Source organism: Chelonia mydas, chromosome 8 (assembly GCF_015237465.2).
Source record: "Chelonia mydas isolate rCheMyd1 chromosome 8, rCheMyd1.pri.v2, whole genome shotgun sequence".
NCBI classification, from domain to species: Eukaryota; Metazoa; Chordata; order Testudines; family Cheloniidae; genus Chelonia; species Chelonia mydas.
Window position 1 is genome coordinate 36,530,820 of NC_057854.1, and position 15,033 is coordinate 36,545,852.

Below are 15,033 nucleotides of genomic sequence, written 5' to 3' on the forward strand. Positions count from 1 at the left end.
CAGTCCGACAATAAGAGCTGGCCCCAGTCCAAGGCCACATCCTCACGGTTACCCAACCCCCACACTAACACACCTGGAACCCCCAACTCCCTGGAGTGATTGGACTCTCCAATCACTGGCACCCAGGACCCCAAAACGTCCTAGGAACCCCCCTCACTGACATTTGGGGTCCCCCAATCTCTGGGGACTACCCTCACTGACATCTAGGACCCCCAGGGAACCCCCCGCACTGAAACATGCAAGCTCCCCAGCCCCCTGGGATCCCCTCACAGCCCCCTTGGGACCCCCCTCACTGATCCCCCAATGCTCCTGGGACCCTCCTCACTGACACCCCCGGGACCCCAGCCCCCTGGGAATCCTCCCAGTCCCCTGGGAATCCTGCAGCTTGACACCCTCGGGACCCCCCTCACTGACACGCCAGGAACCCCCAGCCCCCGGGACCCCCGTTACTGACATCCCGGGACCCCCAATTCCCCCCTCACTGACTCCTTCCCTCCCGCCGACTCCGGCCCCCCCAGCACCCGCGCCCCAATCTCCACAGAGCCCGGGATCCGAGGCCTGCTGCGGCCGGTCAGACCGGGACCTCCCGTAGAATGCCGCGCCGCCGCGGCTCGGGCCCGGCTCCCGGAAGCGCGCGGTCCCCGGCCGCCATCTTCCCCGCTGGAGCCGGCGGCGGCTTCCACCCGCCGCCTCGGCCGCGATCGGGATGTGGAGCCGGAGGAGCTCCCGGTACCGGCCCGATGCCAGCGGCCTGGAGGAGCTGCGGGCCCGCCGGCGGGAGCAGGAGTCAGGTCCGGGCCCGACAGAGCCGCCGGGCCCAGGCCTGGGGACCCCGGCTGGGCCCTGCAGGAGCCAGTCTGGGGGGGCGGTTCTGGAGGTCCGGGCAGCTGGTTCGGTTGGGGGCAGTTGGCGCTGGATCCTTGTGTCTGGGAGGTGGGGGTCTTGGGAGGGGGATCTGGGCTGAGAGGAGTTGCTGCCGTTCTGGGAAGGGGGTTCAGACCCCTGGGACTGAGAAACAGACACTCTTTTCTATTTGAGCATAAGCTTCAAATGCATGCAGTGGAAAATACAGTAGGAAAATATATATATCTTGCATCTGATTAAGTGGGCTTTAGCCCACAAAAGCTTATGCTCAAATACATTTGTTAGTCTCTAAGGTGCCACAAGTACTCCTTGTTGCTGATACAGACTAACACGGCTACCACTCTGAAACCAGAGACTCTCTTGGGTCTAGTGCTCTGATCTGCAAGCTTGGGTCTGGAACAAGAGTCTTGGTCCCTGCAAAGGGGCCAAATCTGGGTGTGATCTGAGCCATGCTCCTAGGAAGTGGGGTTGGGCTGGGCCTTTGGAGAAGAGGTGTCCATGTAGGGTAAGATCTGATCTATTTGTTTCAATAATTGGGTCTGGGGAGGGGTCTTGTCCTCTTATTCCTCTCCCTCACTCCCCCCCCCCCCTTAGGAATCACAGGTGGTTTGTTACTGTATTCTAGACACTCTTGATATTGCAGCTGGTGGATTCATAACACTGATTCTCGTTGGCTTGTCTGGGGAATAGTGCAACAAAGCCTGCTTTCATGCTAGGTTTTGATTTGTCCATAGAATGGAAGCTGTCATGGTTCCACTACCTACATTATCACACTACTCCCTCTCTCCCTGTCTCTGGTGGGGGCAGTAGCTCCTTCTCTTCGCAGTCCCAAAAGATTCAGTTCTTGGCCCTCTCCTCCTTCTTTGTCTATCTTCTCTAGCTCAACTTTGGCACTGATGATACTCAGCTATATTTCCTCATAGACCTTTATTGAGTTCTCTCATGTCTTGACCAGGTAAACTGGTGGGCTTCATGTCAGCATCCGTCACCTGGATGTCTCAAAGTCAGAAAGTGCCTCTGCTGCATCTTCAAACACACCTCCAGCTCCTCTGTTTTCCTTTTTGGTTCAGATCTTCCCCAAACGTTTCTTTTTCCACCTATGCCTAGTGGGCTTTTACTAGCCCCATAACACTCTCCATGTATTTCACTGCCTCAGCTCCACCTTTGCTTCAACTCGTCATCCAGGCCAGTGTCACCTCTTGCTTTGACTTGCAGCTCCCAAATCTATGGCCAACGTAGGACCTACCTCTCCAAACTCCATTGTGCAAAGATTATTTATTTGTAATAAATCTGTGTAAAATCACCTATAATTTATGGTTTCAGAGTAGCAGCCATGTTAGTCTGTATCCGCAAAAAGAAAAGGAGTACTTGTGGCACCTTAGAGACTAACAAATTTATTTGAGCATAAGCTTTCGTGAGCTATAGCTCACTTCATCAGATGCTAAATCGGATAATTTATGGGAAAAACATCTAGACACTGGCATAGGTGATTTTATAGTCGCAGAAAGAGACAAACAGCAGCTTCTCCTCAACCCAAAAAAGAGCAGTGTTTTGTGTGGGGTGAAAACTTGTCTTGAGCTGGAAAGCTGTGTTGTTGTCAGTAATCAGGTTGGTTTGTTTGCAGCTCTGAGGAAGGCCCGGAGGCAGCAGCAGTTGGTCAGTAAGAGACTTCTGCGAGAAGACAGCCTGGTGAATGGAGACGGGCAGGCTGGAGTGGAGATAGCAGCAGAACCTCTGTCTGAGCAGGAGGTGAAGGGTTTATACCATTTGTCTCTGGTTCTAGGTATTCACTGCAATGTCTTTCACTGGCCCTAGCCTCTGTTAATAATAATAATAATAATAATAAATTAATAATAACGATACTAAGTTCATATAGCTGGTTGGATTCCATAGTGTTTTACAGACTGCTATATAAGCTCTAGCTGTAGCACCTAGGTGCCAGGGTTAGTATCAATACCCTTTAGAAGAGTGCCATGGCATCTTGAATGACCATAAGTGATCATGCCTTTAGGCATGTGATTTTTACCCTGCAGCTGTGCTTGACATCCACTCAGCTGTTTGTTTTCCGCCAGATTTTGCAGCTGCTGAGGGATGTCCAGAGGGGAACACAGGAGAGGAAGAAATTGTTGAGTCGCCTTCGACAGGGACTGCAGCACAAAGAGACGCAGCAGAAATTTGTCAGGTTAGCCAGTCTGTGCTTCCATGCTATGACCAGTCCCAGGCACGGCTAGTCTGTGCTCATAAAGGATCCAGCCAGCAGTGGGCCTCTCTGGTAGTGGCCATTGCAAGGACATGGCTGTGGATCCACTTAGACGGGGATGGGCCCACGTATCCTCTGTAGCAGGGATCAGTGTAGCTATTTCTGTGATATGGGAAATTTTGCTGTGGTTGGGAGTGTGGCTCAAGTATCTGCATTAGAAAATGTCTCCATCCCTTTCTTTTCTGTGACCACTTCCTTTTCCCACTGAGAGAAGAGCTTACGTTATGTGGGCCAGCGCCCTAGATAGCCTGGCCCGAATGCCTTTGTGCTCTGCTGGGTTGCGGATGAGGCTGAGCTGGGAGAGTCCCACTGGAACAGAGGAGGTTATGGGGGAAAGCTGGACGCAGCCGCTCTAGACTGCCAAAAGGAGGCTGAGGGCTTGCAGGACATGACTCTATCTGATTTTGATCAGGGAAATATATTGCAAAGGATTCCTACAAGGCTCTTCACTATGCTTGAGAGAGCTGTGTGCTGTACTCTCCTGTCTGCGTGGTTTGCTTGAGACTTCATCCTGCTCATGTTCTTATAGGGAGAGCTGTCCGGCATTGCAGTTCCCTTCTGGCTGGACGGGACAGCTTTGTTAGGCTCTCTGCCATGCCACATAGTGGTGGCAAAGTGACTTCAGAAGGCAGCAAATTTGGCTGCTCAAAGACAGGAAAGGAGCGGGGGGGAAGGAATAAGAGAAAATATTGTAAATGAAGTGGGACAAAGTCAATATCCAAACACTGTGCCAAATCCAGCCCTGTGTAACTGCAGTGAAGTCAGAGCTGTGAGAGCAGGAATTAACCTGGCCCTTTCAAGTCAAGCGGTCTGAGGAATGGCCAGGCCAGCGCATGAACTGGGCAGGTTTTTGGTGCCTGGTCCCTGAGAGACAACTTGCCTTCCTGACCCTGGGACATCAGGGTGGGAGGAGTGTGTGTGTGTTTTGGGAAAGGGGGGGCAGCAGAATGAAACAATGTCATGTTTTGCTTTTGCAGGTTGGAGGGCAGCATGCGGGTCCTGATCGGGCTCTTCACCAGCAGCTTGGCCAACATACAGATGGAGGCAGCTCGCTGTCTGCACGAACTCTCACACTCCAGTGACCCTGCTGTGGCTGAGGCGTGTTTGCCAGCAACCTCCTATCTCCTGACCTATCTCTCAGGACACAGTGTAGAATTCACAGTAAGATGCGGGCCTGTATTTCTCCATTGTTCTTGCATCTGCTGGGATTTCATTAGTGGTTGGACTTCTGAGATTGAGTGGCCAAAATGTAGCTCATTGGCCAGATGCAGCCCACAAAGGTCTCCAATAGAGTCCTTCAGCTGCCCTCCTCTTCAGGACAGAGCTACATCTTGTAGAGACTACAGGTGCCCCTGTGCAGTGCTCCATCAATGGCTTCCTGGCTGAAGGTAGAACAGTGGCCCTGTAGTCTCTGTGATGCATCTCTACAATGGATAAAAGAGAACTGCTTGACACAATGTATTTAGACTTTCAAAAGGCTTTTGACAAAGCCCTTCATAAGAGGCTACTAAAGAAGCTAAATAATCAGGGGTAAAAGGCAAAGTATTGTTGTGGATCAAAAATGGGCTAAAGACAGGAAATGAAGAGTAGGAATAAATTATTGGTTTTCATGATGGCAAAGGTTGACAGCCGAGTGCCTCATGGTTCCATGTTAAGTCTGATATGGTTTAATATATTTATTAATGCACTGAAAAGGGGGGTGAACAGTGACGTTGCAAAATTTGCAGAAAGCTATTGAGGTTAGTCAAGTCCCGATAAGACTGTGTGGGACTTAACCAAGCTAGGTAATTGGCAACACAAGGCAGCTGAAGAGCAGTGCAGATAAAGGCAAAGTAATGCACGGTGGAAGGGAAAATATATACTACTCACACATCTCACAGGGGTTTAAATTAACTGTCAGCTCAGGAAAGGGACAGACAGTGCAATGAAGACAGCTAGTGAATGTGCAGCTGCAGTGCAAAACCCAAGCAGGATGTTACAGTGTAGAAGGAGTGAGATAGAGAATAATCCAGAAAATAATCGAATGTCTTTATAGAAATGGATGGTACAGCCTTAGCTGGAGACTGTATGTAGAACTGGCTCCCCATTTCAAAAAGTGTGGTGCAGAAATAGGGGGGGCTCAGAGAAGGGCGATGAGAATGATCATGTGCTGGAAAAACTCTCCTGTGAAGAGAGATTGGAATAACTGGTATTGTTACTTTAGATAGGAGACAAATAAGAGGGAACAAGATAAAAATCTATAAAAGGATGAATGGCCTAAAGAAGGGAGATCGGGGACTTCTGTTCTCCATGTCTCATAACACAAGAACAAGGGGACACTTAATGAAACTGAATTAAAGGTGGCAAATTCCAAACTGAGAAAGGAAATACTTCTACACTCAGTGTGTAATCAGACTGTGCAACTCACTGCCACAGGATGTCATTGTGGCCAATACGATTCAAAGAGGGTTTGGACAGTCATATGGCTAACATGAATAGCCAAAGTTAATGCAAACAAAGTCTTGGAAGGGATAAAAAAAACCCACTAACTCTTCAGGGTTTAAGTCAGTCTCTAACTATTGTGGGTTGAAGTGAGACCTTCATAGGGGACAGACCATCCCACATCTATCTCCCTATCTGCCCCTTCTTCTGAATCATCAAGTAGTCTGAAGCATCTGGCACTGCGTACTGTCTGTGATAGGAGGCTGGATTAAATGGACCTTGAGTCTGACCCATCTGGCAGTCTCTGTGTTCCTATATTGCAGAGGAGGTTAGCTACACCGCACTCCAGCAAGTATGTCCTTTGGATTCTTGTTGTTGATAGTATGACCCTCAGATGCACTAAATTTGTGTGCCTGTGTCTAGCTAGCCAGGAGCCTCCTGCACAAGCAGGGAACGCTGTGCTAGGTAAAGTGACTCAGTTAGCAGTAGATTCTCTGGCTCTGCTGGTCCTGGAAACCACATCTCTCTTGCCATTAGTGCAGCATTCATGCATCTCAAGGTGCTGTTTGTTGCTCTCTAGTGGCAATATCGCCCTAATGCCAGTAGGGGGCACTCTCATCTGGTTGGATTGGCGGGGCACTTGTGGCACATAGGGAGCATAACTGTGGTCCCCCACGTCTGTGTTTTAGGAGCTGTGTTTGTACACGCTGGGGAACTTGGCAGTGGAGAGTGATGCCGTGAGGAAGCAACTTTTACCTCAAGGCATTATTCCAGCCCTGGCATCCTGTATCCAGGTGAGTGATCCAGCTAGCCTATCTCTGGCTCTTCCTATGAGCCTTGCCAAGCAGGAGGGGGTATTTCCCTGCGTTCTTGAACTAGTGGCTTAGTGTAGTCACTAAGAGCTTGTATGAATGGCACAGCATCGCTTCCTGTCACGGGGCAGGCCGTGTGCAGAGGGCACTCTGCAGAGAGCTGAGCCCAGTTGCGGGTGCAGCTGGGCATACGCCATGTGCACTGCCATGTACAATTTTAATTTCCTGGGGTAACATTTTGATGGTGGCTGACAGGGTTTTTATGCTCCTCCCTGGCTAGATCTCTCTGTCTCTTAATCACAAGTGATCACAGGCATGTCTGCCTTGTGAGCTTTCTGGGGGTCCTGGAGACTCAGAGGAATGGCTTGGCCATCACATGTACATATTTCAAACTAGCATGGAGCTGCGGTGAGACTAAGTTCAGCCTCTCTGCTTTACATTGAGTCATTTTGTAGATACTGGCCTTTCTCCTTTCACTGCTGACTCCTGCTGGGTTCTAAAAAAAACAATTAGGACTCCTCGTTGTTTTTGTGGATACAGACTAACACGGCTACCCATCTGATAGTTGGGTTTGTTTTGTTGGCTCAGCCTTGTGCTCTTTGATTTCAGTCCCCTCATGTGGCAGTGCTGGAAGGCCTGGGCTACGTCCTGTCGCAGCTCCTGCAGGCCAGGGAAGCTCCCACCAAGATCATACCGTAAGCATCACTCCCTCCCCTTCCATCTGGACAGGGCACATGGCTGAGCACGGCATTTGCATCCTAGGGGCAGTTAGCATCCTCCTGGCACGTGTTATCTCTGTGATGTTAATATGCCGGAGCAGAACCCTGGCAAGGACACTGAGGTTTTGTACAGATCAGGACACTTTTCCCTAACCCCTCAGGTAATCAGCTTTCAGTAACCATAAGAGGCTGCGTGAAACCGAGGGGGCCAACAGAGAAATACTCTGGACACTTCTTCCTATTGATCCTAGTGCTACTGAAAGGAGCTGGCTTGACAGCCCTGGAGACTGAGGCCATCTACCCCCGTGTATTCTAGCATGGGCAGCATCAGTGCAAGCTGCCCCCACAACAACCTGTTGAGGTTCCTCTGCCTTGCCTGGGAAGGACTGTGTCTAGGGTTGAGGCGAGTTGAGGCTCTGAAGCCTCTCTGCAGAGCCTGCTAATGAGGTGGTTGATTAGTGCCAGCTGTGAGATTGTCCATGCTAGATGCTTGACCCCCCACTGGAACTGGACTGACACCCCCAACTCCTTTCATGTTATTACAGTTCTGGCCTCGTTGACAAACAGGAACATCCTGGTACATATTTACCAACAGATCTCGCATCTCGCCTCACGGGATGGAACCTGCCCAGTTCTCTGAGCATTGCTTTGGTGGACATGTATTTGGGGTCTGTCCTCCCTTGGTGGAGTGTCTCCTGTTCGGGGCTTTGGAAGCGCACTGAGGGTGTTAAACCCGAGCAGCTCTGGGGAGAGCGGTACAGTTACCCTCATCAGACAGCCCAGGTTTTTGCCCCGCGTGTGACAGTGTTGCTTGTACTCCTGCTTAATCCCTCTTTAAAATCCATGTTTCTCTTAACTCTCCTTTCTGGCCCCAGCTTGGTTCTGGACTCGGTTCTCCCCCAGCACATGCTTCAATTGGTTAGCTCCAACCTGGAGCTGGGAATGGGAGTCGCCGTGGAGTTTTCTTGGTGTCTTCATTACATTGTGTGTAGGTAAATGCATTTAGTACTTACTCTATAGCTCCCCAAAGCTGCCTGGGGCTTTCCAGACAGATGGAAGAAGAGCCCGACCCCCAGTGTTTGGGAACAGAAAGAGAGGCTCCTTAGTCAGTTGCTTTAGCTCAGAGACTATCTCTGTCTGTGTAACCCTCTCTCAGTCCCTTGGGGAGACCTCAGAGGGAGAGCTGAGTGTCATGGACGGTTGTCCCTTGTGTGTGCATGGCTCTATCCACTGTGGTTGGGACCTATCAGTTCTCAAACCTGTTACTAGCCTCAGTTTGTGGGATAGCTGAGGACAGGTTGGCAGTGATCCTGGGGGGGTTTCACCCAGTGTGGGTTGTGGGTCGCCTGCCAGCATTCTCTGGGTATATCTTACTTAATCATTCATTGCCCTGGGGGCCTTGGGCACTGGTGCACTTTGGTCCTTCCTGTTCTCTGCCTGTGGTACATAATAGTCGAGTCTCCTGGCGGCTAATTTTGGCTGCTGGGTTCAGTGTGTGGGTGCTGGGAGTGGCCTGTGGTATTCAGGGGTCAGACTAGATGGACTGGTGGTCCCTGCTGGCCTTGTACTCTATGGCACACCCAGTCTCGTGTTATTGACACTGAACTAGAGATTGTTCCTATCCCGGTGATTCTGCAGCTCTGTGACAGGTTTAGAGTAGCAGCCGTGTTAGTCTGTATCCGCAAAAAGAACAGGACTACTTGTGGAGACTAACAAATTTATTAGAGCATAAACTTTTGTGGGCTACAGCCCACTTCATCGGATGCATAGAAATCATAGAAGCTCAGGGTTGGAAGGGACCTCAGGAGGTCATCTAGTCCAACCCCCTGCTCAGAGCAGGACCAATCCCCAATTTTTGCCCCAGATCCTTAAATGGCCCCCTCAAGGATTGAACTCACAACCCTGGGTTAAGCAAGGCCAATGCTCAAACCACTGAGGCTAATTAATTAAGATGAGCTATTATCAGCAGGAGAAAAAAACTTTTGTAGTGATAATCAAGATGGCCCATTTAGACAGTTGACAAGAAGGTGTGAGGATACTTAACATAGGGAAATAGATTCAATATGTGTCTCTGTTCAAACCCAAGTTAATGGTATCTAGTTGGCATATTAATTCAAGCTCAGCAGTTTCTCATTGGAGTCTGTTTTTGAAGCTTTTCTGTTGCAAAATTGCCACCCTTAAATCTTTTACTGAGTGGCCAGAGAGGTTGAAGTGTTCTCCTACCGATTTTTGAATGTTATGATTCCTGATGTCAGATTTGTGTCCATTTATTCTTTTACGTAGAGACTGTCCGGTTTGGCCAATGTACATGGCAGAGGGGCATTGCTGGCACATGATTGCATATATCACATTTGTAGATGTGCAGGTGAATGAGCCCCTGATGGCGTGGCTAATGTGATGAGGTCCTATGATGGTGTCACTTGAATAAATATGTGGACAGAGTTGGCATCGGGCCTTGTTGCAAGGATAGGTTCCTGGGTTAGTGTTTTTGTTGTGTGGTGTGTGGTTGCTCTATGAAGCTGTCCTCTTCTTTGAGCTTCCTTTCCTCCCCCTGTCTGCCCTCATGGCCCAGGTGCATGTAATCTTAGAGCTGTTGCTTTATAATCTGTTGCCTGGGATTGGTTTGAGATGAGGCTCTTGCCCTGTCCTCCTCCTGGTCTTCCTTGCTGCAATCAGCGATCTTGGGTTGCACTGTCACATGACAGCTTGCCACACTTGGAGAATTCCGTCTTGCAAAGGGAAGTGTGGTGTGAAGCGTGGATACCCCCAGACAGCTATAACCCTCTGTTTCCACATGCTTTTCCCTTTCTGAAATGTTCCCCTTTTAGGCTGCAATGTTCCAGAGTTAGCTGCTGCCCTCAGGGGGACCTGCAGTATAGAATCGGAGCAAAACCCCTTCTGTCAATTTCAACTTGAGAGAGTGTGAAACAACGTTACCCCCAGTCTTTTAGCTGAGGCTCCAGCCAAACCAGCTGGTGCATGGACATGAGCAGGCTGAGTGGTGCTGGCTGGTTTTGGGTTCGCTCCTTGAATTCATTGTTCCTGTAATGTTCCTTTCCCTTCATAGCCATGTGAACAACGTGCTGTTAATCTCCCAGGGGATAGTGTCAACCCTGGTGCTATTGTTGCTGGAACTGGCTTCCATGATGTCAAAAGCAGCTACTGAGGGCCTGGAGTTGGTAAGTAGAGGCTATAGAGGGTCTTAGCTGGTCAGCAGTGCCACGCGCCAGACCCCTGCTGTCTGAAGCACTACTGTGAATGAGGGGGAATGCCCCATGCTGCTGTTCTTACCGTTGCAGCTTATCTGTCCTGTGCTGCGGTGTCTGAGCAACCTGCTTGCGGAGGATGAGACAGAGGGCTGCAAAGTGCAGATCCAGGATGAGCGCCTCTTGGTGGCTTTGTTTCTCTTCATGCAGTACTTCCTCCAGCAGCACCCGTTCCTAGTGCAGGAGTGTCTCTGGTTTCTCAACAACCTCACAGGTGATTTTCCTATGTACCCCGGCTGGGCATAGCACCTAATGGGAATTCTCCTAGAATTTGCTACAGGAATAGAGTGACTAACATAGCTGATGGCTGGGGTTTCTGGGACTTGCCTCAAATGAAAGTCAGGGAGACTCACATTTTTTGTAGATCACCTCTGAGAAGGGACAGAGCTCCAAAGAGACCTTGAAACAGAACCTATGGTGCTGCTACGGCTCATTGGGCTAGGACTAGACTCATGAAGGAAGGGCACACCAGAGTCTCAATTTGGGAGACATAAGATAACACAACCATAGGCAGAACAGAAAACACAGGCGTTATCTTACTACCTACTTCATCATCCCAGTGTTCCCCAGTTCTCGAGTTCCTCTCCTTGGCCGCTCACAAGTTCATCCATCTCTGACATGTTCTGGGTGGTGTGCTTGATGGGACGCAGCATGACACTCCCTTCCCAGTGGAGCGGGGAATCCACTGTAGCTGCTAAAATTTCTTACTGTCTCTGATCTTCCATGCCCAGCTGTGCTGACACTGATACTTTCACAACATCCCCCATCCTAGTGCAATGAGCACACAGACATATCAGACATATAGATGAACATGATATAACATGGGTGTTGTAAAGGAAAATCATGCATCGCAACTCTATTAGAATTCTTTGAGGAAGTCAACAAGCATGTGTTATCCAGGTGACATAGTCTACTTGGACTTTCAGAACGCCTTTGACAAGGTCCCACACTATAGGCTCTTAGGCAAAGTAAGCAGTTATGGGATAAGAGGGAAGATCTGGATAAGTCAGTAACTGGTTAAAAGATAGGAGACAAAGGGTAGGAATAAATGGTCAGTTTTCACAGTGGAGAGAGATAAACTGCGGGCTCCACCAAGGATTTGTACTGGGACCAGTGCTGTTCAGCATATTCATAAATGATCTAGAAATGGGGGTAAACAGTGAGGTGGCAAAGTTTCAAAACTATACAAAATTACTCAAGATAGCTAAGTCCAAAGCTGACCACAAGGAGTTACAAAGGGATCTCACAAAATGAGGTGACTGGGGAAAAAAATGGCAGATGAAATTCAGTATTGATACATGCAAAGTAATGCACACTGGAAAAAATAATCCCAACTACACATACAAAATGAGGGGTCTAAATTAGCTGTCACCACTCAAGAAAAAGATCTTGGAGTCGTCATGGATAGTTCTCAGAAAACATCAACTCAATGTGCAGTGGCAGTCAAAAATTCTAACAACAGGGAACCATTAGGAAAGGGATGGATAATAAGACAGAAAATATCATGCCATTGTATAAATCCATGGTACACACACCCTTCGAATATTGTGTTCAGTTCTGGTTGCCCCAGAATTGGAAACTATACAGAGAAGGGCAACAGAAATGATTAGGGGTATAGAACAGCTTCCACATGAGGAGCGACTGTTCAGCTTAGAAAAGAGATGAGTAAGGGGAGTACGATAGAAGTCTATAAAGTCATGACTGGTGTGGAGAAAGTTAATAAGGCAGTGTTATTTACGCCTTCATAACACGCAAGAATTGGGGATCACCCAATGAATTGAATAGGCAGCAGGTTTAAAACAAACATAAGGAAGCACTTCTTCACACAACACATAGTCAGTCTGTAGAACTCATTGCCAGGTGATGTTGTGAAGGCCAAAAGTATAATGGGGTTCAAAAAGGAATTAGATAGATTCATGAAGGACAGGTTCATCAGTGGCTATTAGCCAGGATTATCAGGCATGCAACCCCGTGCTCTGGGTGTCCCTAAACCTCTGAGTGGCAGAAGCTGGGACTGGATGACAGGGGATCGACCACTCAATAAATGCCTGTTCTGTTCATTTGTTCTGGAACACCTGGCATTGGCCACTGTTGGAAGACAGGATACTGGGCTAGCTGGACCATTGGTCTGATGGCCATTCTTCTGTCGAGTCTCTCCCCTTATATAGCAGCAAATCCTCTGCTTCTCTACCTCAGTCAGTGCATGCTTCTGCGAGCCTCATCTGGAAGGCCCTTTCTCAGTAATCTGTTTGGGTTTCCTTAATACCTTTGTCTCCTGATCTTCCCAGCTGATGAGCCCATCTTCTGCTCTGCCGTGCTCACACTGGACCTGATCCCAGCCCTCTTGCAGCTCTTGCCCTGTTCCCGGATGGTGACCCTGCTGGTAGGGAATCTCTGACTACATGGGATATTGTGTTCTTTAGAGCAGTCAGTTTTCTGGGCCTCTGGTGACAGGTAGGAGCCACTGGAAGAGATTGTGCTCCTGTGGTTGGGCCCTGTACATAGGAGGTCCATGTGTATATCAGAGGTTTTATCAGCCCATGATGAAGGTAAGATAAATACCCAATGCCTCACCTGGTTAATTTACCTCTGTCCTATTTGGTTCTTTTTAAAGACAGTCCCCTCCTGCATTCCTTATTAGATTCTGTATTCATGCCTGCTTATGGAAGCTCTGACTGCATCCTGCCCTGGGAGGGTTTGGAGCCCATTGAAATGCTCTTCCCCATCCCAACTTGTATGTCATCCTGGGAGGAGTTGGCAGAATATGAGGGGAGCTGCCTGCCCAGGTTCTAGTCTCCTAATATGCCAGTGGATGATAAGCCATAGACCAACTGAAAGATGCTTCAAAATCCAACCAGCGAAAGAGGAACACACCCTAATGCAGTGCAGATAAAAGGAGCAGCCGGGATCTAGCGCTGCCAGCACTTGGGCTTGGAGGCAGCCCGTTCAAGAGAAGTACGCATGAAGGGGTTTCTAAGAAAGCACTTTCAAAGCTTCTTAAACGCCAACAGGAGCTGCTGCATACTCTACCTTTCCAGCAGGCTCAGTGAGGGAAAGGCCTGGACCAGCTTGTGCTTAAACAGGGAAAACCTGAACTAGTAGCTAGCTATTGCACCGCTCTAGTGTCTTCTGCAGGCAGGAGACTGCTTTAGCCATGGCTCCCAACCAAGCCTGCAGGGAGCTATCCTCAGGCCTTTGTGCAGCCCAGCCTGGCAGGCAGCTCCAGCGTGGAGTGACTCTGGGCACCCGGATGCTTGCCAGTGTACCAAGCCCCATGCTAAGCACAAGTAGCAGACTCTGCATGGCCTCAGCAGGGGTTGTCACCCGCTCCAGAAAGCTCATCTCGCCCTGCCCTGGGGCCATGCAGACAATGACAGGTGAGTGGGGTTCTAGCATGCCAATCTCTGCCTTCGAAGGTTTGCTGTACTGCAGGGCTGTCTCCTTCGAGGGGTGACAGCATTTCCTGCTTCTCCCCATGTCCTCCCAGGAGGTGGAGTTACCCAGACTGCACCATCTTGCGGCAGGGAGACATACAGGACTGTGATAGATGGTTGGGTCTAGTCAATATAAAACTTGTGACCAACTTCAGTAATGTCAGTTCCCTGGGTGTCAGCTACTGAGCCATGCAGCTTGGGATACTCATGCCAGCTCCCTCTCTAGGCTCTGACTGTGCTGTGTAACATCGCCGAGAAGGGCCCTGCCTACTGCCACCAGCTGCACCAGAAGGCTGTGCTGCCCTCGCTGCTCAGCACCCTTGCTCTTTCTGATGGCCAGGTGGTGGGCCAGAGTCTGGAGCTGCTACATCTCCTCTTCCTGCACCTGCCAGAGGTAGGGCTCAGCTCAGGCCTCCAGTTTCTCTGCATTGTGCAGCGGCCGGGGAACCACAGTGGTAAACTAACAGCTACCACCTAACCTGAGTGGGGGGAATTAAGAGGCTATGCTGTGGAAAGGTGCCAGGGGGAACCCTACTCCCTCAAGGCCTCTCTGTATCCAAAGAGCAAGGAGAGCACAATCCATGGGAACCTAGCTCCTGGGGTGGGAGGTACATTAGAAATTAATCCTTCAGCCCCTTTCCCAAGAATCAGGCATGATGGGTTCTATGATAGAGACCATGGAGAACTAGATCCACTCATGCCCCGTAGGCTGCTCAGCTGCCTCCATTAGGCTGGGCCTAGCTCTAATCTGCTGTCTGTCGTGGAACAGGCTGCTGACGACTTTCTCAGCCAAGCAGGACTGCAGGCCTTAGAACAGCACCAGGACAACCCCCAACTCCAGGAGCGAGTGAGGGCACTCAGGGAGACATACCTCCAGCCAGCTGCAGCCTCTCCGATCTCCCGCGCCAGTGCCTCAGCTGCTGTACTGCCCTCCTCCTAGACCACGCTGCATCCATTCCTGCTTCCCTTCCCATTTGCACTAATTCTATCCCATGGACTTTGTACATTGAGAAGTTATTTTGGAATTTAATAAACTATTTTACACTCTGCCCTCTGCTGTCACAGCGTGAAGCCAAACCCTAATAGGGCAGTGCCAGCTGATTTTACTGCCCCCCAGCTGTCTGGAAAGTCTATGGGGTGGTTCCCTAGAGAATGGCAGCCATAACTCAAGCCCACGGACTGCAAGAGGTTAGCTTGCCCTTCTCCGTAAAGGTACTTTCCCTCCAGCACAGCAAGCTGCTCACATGACTGCTCAGG

General features: G+C 49.8%; 1 protein-coding gene across 4 annotated transcripts; it reads left to right on the top strand.

Moving 5' to 3' along the window:
* The first annotated feature begins 616 nt into the window (after window positions 1–616).
* On the top strand, window positions 617–14,825 carry TMCO6 (transmembrane and coiled-coil domains 6). Of its 4 annotated transcripts, none has more exons than XM_037907763.2 (12): window positions 617–791; window positions 2,489–2,613; window positions 2,937–3,046; window positions 4,102–4,285; window positions 6,235–6,339; window positions 6,967–7,052; window positions 7,952–8,068; window positions 10,144–10,255; window positions 10,376–10,556; window positions 12,631–12,725; window positions 14,003–14,170; window positions 14,546–14,825. In XM_037907763.2, the coding sequence occupies exons 1-12, from the start codon at window positions 707–709 to the stop codon at window positions 14,714–14,716; spliced, it is 1,539 nt and encodes a 512-aa protein (XP_037763691.1). In that variant the 5' UTR covers window positions 617–706; the 3' UTR covers window positions 14,717–14,825. The 4 variants fall into 4 exon arrangements, with proteins under 4 accessions (XP_037763691.1, XP_037763692.1, XP_043377371.1 ...); XM_043521436.1 differs by having other exon boundaries at window positions 639–877; XM_037907764.2 differs by lacking the exon at window positions 7,952–8,068.
* The last annotated feature ends 208 nt before the right edge of the window (window positions 14,826–15,033 follow it).